Source organism: Tupaia chinensis, unplaced genomic scaffold (assembly GCF_000334495.1).
Source record: "Tupaia chinensis unplaced genomic scaffold, TupChi_1.0 Scaffold000101_1, whole genome shotgun sequence".
NCBI lineage: Eukaryota > Metazoa > Chordata > Mammalia > Scandentia > Tupaiidae > Tupaia > Tupaia belangeri.
The window spans coordinates 8420169-8427238 of record NW_006159565.1 but is presented as its reverse complement, the minus strand read 5'-3'; the positions used below and the strand labels follow the sequence as shown (position 1 = coordinate 8427238).

The window sequence follows — 7070 nt, the reverse complement described above, 5'->3', positions numbered from 1 at the left end:
CTCTCTCTCTCTCTCTCTCTCTCCCTCTCTCTCTCTCTATCTATCTCTATCTCTCTCTCTCATGAGCGCATTCATCCTCTGGGAATTTAAAAAAAATAACAAAAAAGAAACATAATCACTTACCTGCCCCACTCTCCCTGGATGTTTCAAGGCCAAGCCTCCACTGGAGACAGCAGCAGCAACATTCCCTTCGTGGTCCACAACCACAGCGCCCACCGTGTCCAAAGTGCCTGAGTCATTTTCCTGCAGAGCAGAAGTGTTGTGATATTCAGTAGGCATGGCCTGGGATGATCTGATAAGACTTTATGGCATTTTTCAGTACAATCGTGACATAATAAAATCTAAACTAATCTTCTAGTGGAGCACTGAGCCATCTTCGCTTTTTTTTTTTTTTCTTGGAGAGGTTTTTGCTATAGGATGCATACACGCACCAGAAAGACAGAGAGACAGAAAGCGAGAAATCACCCCCCAGGGGGGATGGCCACACCGCAATCCCTTCTCCTCCATTCTCCTCTCAGGATCTTAGGCACACATGCACACGCACCCGGCATGAGTTTAAGCCCCAAGTCCGGGACTCGAACCACAGTCGACTACATGGGAGTCCAGCGACATAGCCATTATGCTAACTGCTGGTCTCAAGCCATCTTCTAAAACTACTGATGTAGTATCAATTTGTCATAAAAATCCTGTTTAAGTCAAAATGTACTTTCCAAAGAAAAATCCAAACAAAAGATGTCTTACTGCTTTTATCTAATACTGTTTTCCTGTTTTTCTCTAATAAGACAAACATACCTTCATACCTTTCTAATGGATAAAAATATATATAAATTATAGTATATAGCATTACCTCCTTATTCAAGAATGAAGTTTATGATTGAGAATTTGTAGAGAAAACAGTTTATGGTATAGTAATCAAATAAATGACACTGTTAGTTTTTTTGGTTTTAGTTTTTAGTTATTACCTACAAGGCTGCTGGCCCCTGTGGCCTAGTAGGTAAGGGAGTCAAATCCCACATTGCTGAGAGCACAGTTCAGATCCTAGGCCTGGTTTTAAAAACATGCCAGGGACGTGTGTATGTGTGCCCCAAATCCTGACAGGATGAATAAATGGAGGAAAAAGGACTGTGGCACTACTATGCCCCACCGACAGATGCTTTCTCCCTTTCCCCATTTCTCTGTCTCTTCCTGACAAGCACACACACCTTCTGGCAGATTTTTTAAATGTATTTTATAGACAAACTTCTAAAAGTAAGTAATACATTCAGCACAATAAATTAAGAGAATGGCATTTATAAGGTTGAAGTGTACTAAGCTAGCATTTTCCTTTTCTTTATTCATGATAAACTATGTGCACGTGCACATACATGTGGAAAAGAGTAAGACAGAGGGAGGGACACCTTCACAGGGTCTGATCACACTGCAATCCCCTTCCTCCAGTCCTTCAGCCATGGGATACATATGCATGTGCCCAGCATGTTTCAGGCCAACCAGGCTGGGGATTAAAACTGGCATTGCCACACGAGATCCAGCTTCTCCTGAGCAGAACATTACCAATTGCACTACGGAACTGGACCCCCATTATCATTTTCTCTTACAATTCCTTGCTTGTGAGAAATGCTATGGCAAGCTCCTTTCTCTGCTATGTCAATAATATGCTTGACAATGATATGCAGATAACCAGATGTTTCTGGGAGGCACTTTTGTGCTTCTGTTTTGTCTCAGGTCCCACACATTTAAGGACTTTTACATTTAGTGACTACGGGCAGCTGTTTGCTACCTCCAAGGTTTCTGGGTCATCTGAATAAGACACAGGTGGATACACTACTGGATCAAGGTCAGAATTAAGGGAGGTGGGAAAGAAGTTTAATGAAAAGAAAAAAATTCTTATGCATTAAAAAGAAAGGTAAATGTACATCTTTAGGTTAATATTGGGTCGACAGAAAAGTCTTAACATATTTTTCTATGTCTTTCTACGCAAAAATGCATCATGAGTTTTCCAAAAAGAAGTCATGATAGTGTTCTTAAGCTAGAGCACTGGTTTTCAAACTGTGCCCCACTCACTGAAGGAGGGTTTCAAATATTGAAAGCAAAATGCAAGCAAAAGATTTCTTCTTAGAGTAAATTTAAAATCAGAAGTAGAGTATACCACGACAAATTCCTGTGAGGCACCTTTGTGTTTCTGTCTTGTCTCATGTTATATACATTTAAGGTATTTCACATTTAGTGACCGTGGGCAGCTATCTGCTACCTCCAAGGTTTCTGGGTCACTTTTGCAAAGCAAACCAACTGTTTTCATGTCTTCTAACAGACTTCATGTCTCCTAATAGACTTGTTATCTACTAGTAGGAAGTCTATTAGGAAAGTGTACTTATCTCTGGATACTGGCATTTCTTATTCTAAATTGTAACTTTTTAAAAATATACCAATATACTGTGACAGTAGAAAAACTACATTAGTTTAAATGAGTGCTATATAGCTAAGTTCTTTTAACTTCAGTTGGGTGATGTCTTGCCAATGGATCCACATGGCCATATCCCAGAACATCACAGTTCTTCTCATGGTAAGTGCCTAAGTTTCAAGTATACAGAAATGCATTAAAAACATTTCACTCTAGAAAAGATGAATATTCCTAAAGCTAAATATATTATTAAGGTGAATATTTGTTTTACTTTTCTAATAATGTCCAAATCTTTATTTTCTTGCAACCTTGAGTAAAGAACTATTTGTTCTTTGTCCAATGTCAAGTCTTATGTCTTCTATAGGAGGGCTTTTCAAACGTTACTGTACAGACATATCATCTAAATAATCTGTTGAAATGAAGGTTCTGATGGAGTATTCTAGAAGCTGGCCCAGATTGTACATCTAACAACCTTGCAGATGCTGATGATTCTGGTGCTGATGCTGGGGCTGGTGACGGTCCTCAGACTCTACTAGGAAAAATAAGATCTAACAGCATCCCATACTACAGATTCATTAATCAACCAAACCCCTGATACATTCATTCCAAGGCAAATAATACCATAGGTACAGATCTGCTATAGGAAAACTTGAATCACCTAAGTGTAATATTAGGTCACTATAACAGATTTAAGTTTTATCTTATTCAATTATCAATTGTCAGCATATCACCATTACCATACCACCACTGACATATTACAAAATATTTTAAAGTATTGATCTTTCACTGATTTTTTTTTTGAGAGGTTTTTGCTATAGGACGCGTGCGCTCGCCAGACAGACAGAGACAGAGAGATAGAAAGTGAGAAATCATTCCCCAGGGGGGATGGCCACGCCGCAATCCCTTCTCCTCCATTCTCCTCTTGGGATCTTGGGCATGCACACACACGCACCCGGCGTGAGTTTAAGCCACCAGGTCCGGGACTCGAACCGCAGTCAACTACGTGGGAGTCCAGCGACATAGCCATTACACTAACTGCTGGTCCTGATCTTTCACTGATTTTTAGAAAGACATAACTCTCATGCAAATAGACACAGTAAAATAACTTTTCTCAACACAATTAAAACAAAATTACAACAAAAAAAGTTGAGAGTTTGGGGTTTTATATATATATATGATCAGTTAATTAGGTTCTTGGCAAAAAAAATCTGGAACACCAATTTGTGAGGATAAACTCCATTTGTAAGGGTAAACATGGATCGCAGGTAGCCCTGGAGCTGAGGAAGAGCTTTGATTTTTGGTAAAATTTGCGAATCCACACCTTTCTGATCAATCTTGCGCTGCTCTGAAATCTCGTATTTCTCCTTCTTTGTGTTGAAGATCTCACCTTCCTGGTGTCTGGGTTTCCGCAGTTTCTTTTTCTTGAAGTAAGCATCGGTAAGGTGCTTTGGGATTTTTATTTTGCTAATATCAATTTTCGTGGAGGTGGCAATGACAAATTTCTGGTGTGTTCTACGCAGTGGAACGCGATTGAGAACCAGTGATCCAGTTACAAGTAGCAAGCCACTGCTCAGCTGCTTCAGGAAAACCACTCGCATGCCTCTGTGGTATCCAGTGAGGATGATCAGAATGGTCCCAGGAGTGATGCTAGCTCGCAGCTTTCTCACATGCTGACTGAAGGGTATTTTGCCGTGGCTCAACAGCTTTCGAGGCACATCTTCAGTAGGATAATACCTAGGCATTTTGTGCAGTTTAACCACCCGGGTACCACCATTCTTGTCTCCACCAACCGGTTTTGTGACAGTCGCAAGAACCTTCTTCTTTTCGATCCTGGATTTAGTGGCCGAGTATTTCCTCTTGCACATGGCCTTCCTGGAATACATGGCAGACCGGGTGTATCTGCCAATGCCCCGGACTAGGACGGGGTTTTGGCTGCAATGGGGCTTCCCCTTCTTGGGCTTTTTAGACTTGGGGTCACCCTTTTTAACCTTGCCACTGGCATCAGCCTTCTTGGCTTCAGGTTTCTTCTCCTTAGTATCCTGCTTTGCAGCTTTATCGCCTGCCATCATGTATAGTAGGAAAGAGCAGAGTTTTGGGTTTTTTTAATGGTAGTTCTGAGAGAATGAGATAGCAAGTACTCCAAAATGTGGGGGAAAAATATTAAAGTATAAGTTTATTTGGTGCAAAATAATTCTGAAATCCATACATGGTTTTCTCATAATATTCATTTTTCATGTAATTTATGAAGTCCTCCTCGAATATGCCAGCACTTTGGGACCTCAGACTTTATGATATAATTCTGAAAAACCTTAATATTTTTTTCTCTATCCTATATAATATGTAGTGATTGTCTTCATCTATCCTCTCCAATAAGGAAAATTGCTTCTGGTGAAAAATCAACTTATGGCTTTCATACAATTTCACTCTCTGATCTTTGGAGGAAGGTTATTCCTCTTACTTTATTTTAGTTTTTAACTGACAAAAATTGTACATATTTATTCTGTACAACATGACATTTTGATATAGGTACACATTGTAGGACGGCAAAATCAAGCTAGTTATCCCACATACTTAATGATTTTTTGTGTGTTGAAAATGCTTAGCAGCTACTCTCTTGGCCCAGCTGTGGTAATGCAGGAATAGCACAGCATTCTGCAATGCTGGGAGACATATAGGAGACTGGAGTTTGACTCCTTGGTCCGTCTGTACATGCCAGACAAAAGCACATGCCCATGATCCTGGTGGCTAAAAGGCAGGAGGTGGGAAGCAATCATGGTATAAGACCCTCCTGAGGGTGCTTGGGGCTTCCATTCTGTTTCTCTCTGTCTCTCTTAAAAATAAACTTACTCTCTTAGGGATATTGTTTATTAGTTCATTTTTTGCTAATCCTACCTAAGCATTCTATAAAGTAGAATTTTATAGAGAGGATCTATAACATATACCAAATGATGTATATTATCTGTGAAGTAATTCTCCTAGCATTTCAATCAAGATATTGTAAACTATGGGACCAGCAGTTAGTGTAATGGCTATGTCGCTGGACTCCCATGTAGTTGACCGTGGTTTGAGTCCCAGACCCAGTGGCTTAAAACTCACACCGGGTGCATGTGTGTGTGTGCCCAAGATCCTGAGAGGAGAATGGAGAAGAGGGGACTGTGGCGTGGCCATCTCCTCCGGGGAGTGATTTCTCACTTTCTGTCTCTCTGTCTCTGTCTATCTGGCAAGCGCATGTGCCCTATAGCAAAAACCTCTCCAAAAAAAAAAAGATATTGAGAACTCTTATGCTTCATCAAAACTCATACAGAAAGATAAAAAACTTAAGTCAACATAACTAAGTTACACATAAACGGATTTAATACAACTTGGTTTTTAAAAATGAAAAATCATGCAATAAATAGAAAATTCTGTTCCAAATTAAACTAAATACTCCTAAGGGCCCACAACACCTGCAAAAATCAGAATTACTTCATAAATATTCAAGAATTAGTTCATAGGCTTCACATACTGCAAAGCAGCTGTAAGGATGATGAAGTAATATTTAAGCATTTTTATGAAGTGCAGATAAATTGAGTGAAAGACAAACATTGGTATTTTAGCCACAATAATTTCATAGAGCTCATTTGTACAGGAATGAAATCTTAGAAAGGCTAAAAAACACACAATGACTGTTACTATATATGTAGAGCTACTATTACACTCTTACACTCCATAAATATTTTTAAATATTAGCACTGCACAGATGCACACATACCTATTGTCTTTGATTGAAACATGCTATTCATATTACTTTTTTTGATAAAATTGTGACTAAAAATCAACCACATAATCTATAGTTCCTTTCAGAATAAGCGCATGTACATATAACCGGCATAGAGATGACATGTATTTTGGAAAATACTGAAAAGAAACTTTTTTGAAATAAGTAATAAGTTTTAATCATGATTTTATATTTTTATCTACTCTAACTTAGAGATGATTATTATACAGTTACTGTAAGAATTCATTTAAATAACATATGTGAACTACTTTAAAAGAAAGAATTCCCCTAAAAGCAAAGTGTGGTAGCACTGTGGTAACAGGCTATTCTGCAAGCCTGACTCACATGGGAAAGTTCCAGGTTCACTTCAGAGACCTCCCTGAATACACCAGGTAAGCATTTGTCCATGGTCTGGGGCTGACTAAGGCTGAGGGTGGATTGTGGCATTAAGACTCTACTAGGGTACTCTTTGTCTATATGTCGTATCTCACAAAGAGAAATAAATAAACTTCAAAACAAGAAAACAAAGTTAAGAAGTGATCTACTAGAAAGTAAAATTTCTAACCTACACTTTAACTCGAATTTGCAAAAAACACCATCAGTCATTTCTCATTAGCTTGGTCTTCCTTCTGTACAGAATTACTCAAATATCAAATAGTTAAAATATAAGAATAAACCTTAAATATATATTAATACATTCATATAAAGTTCATGGTTTAGCTAGAATGATCAACTCTCATGTACCAAGATCAGCTGAAATCTGCAAACAGATCACGTAGGCCAGTTGTTGATGGTATGTGTCCATACCACTAGCTACTTGTGAGTTGGAGGCAGGATACTCATGAGTTTGAGGTCAGACTGGGAAGCATAGCAAGATTTGTGTCTTAAAAAAGAAAAAAAAGGGTGTCCCCTGGG

General features: G+C 38.8%; 1 protein-coding gene across 4 annotated transcripts in view; it reads right to left on the bottom strand.

Moving 5' to 3' along the window:
• The window catches only part of TASP1 (taspase 1), a 312198-nt gene that overhangs the window by 168953 nt on the left and 136175 nt on the right, over window positions 1–7070 (bottom strand). For all 4 annotated transcript variants that reach the window (XR_003548591.1, XM_027770008.1, XM_006143657.3 and 1 more), the window contains one exon: window positions 124–243. Coding sequence is in view for 3 of the 4 variants with exons in the window: in XM_027770008.1 (XP_027625809.1) it covers window positions 124–243 (120 nt within the window). In the remaining variant the exon portion in view is untranslated. The remainder of the gene's footprint in view (window positions 1–123; window positions 244–7070) is intronic.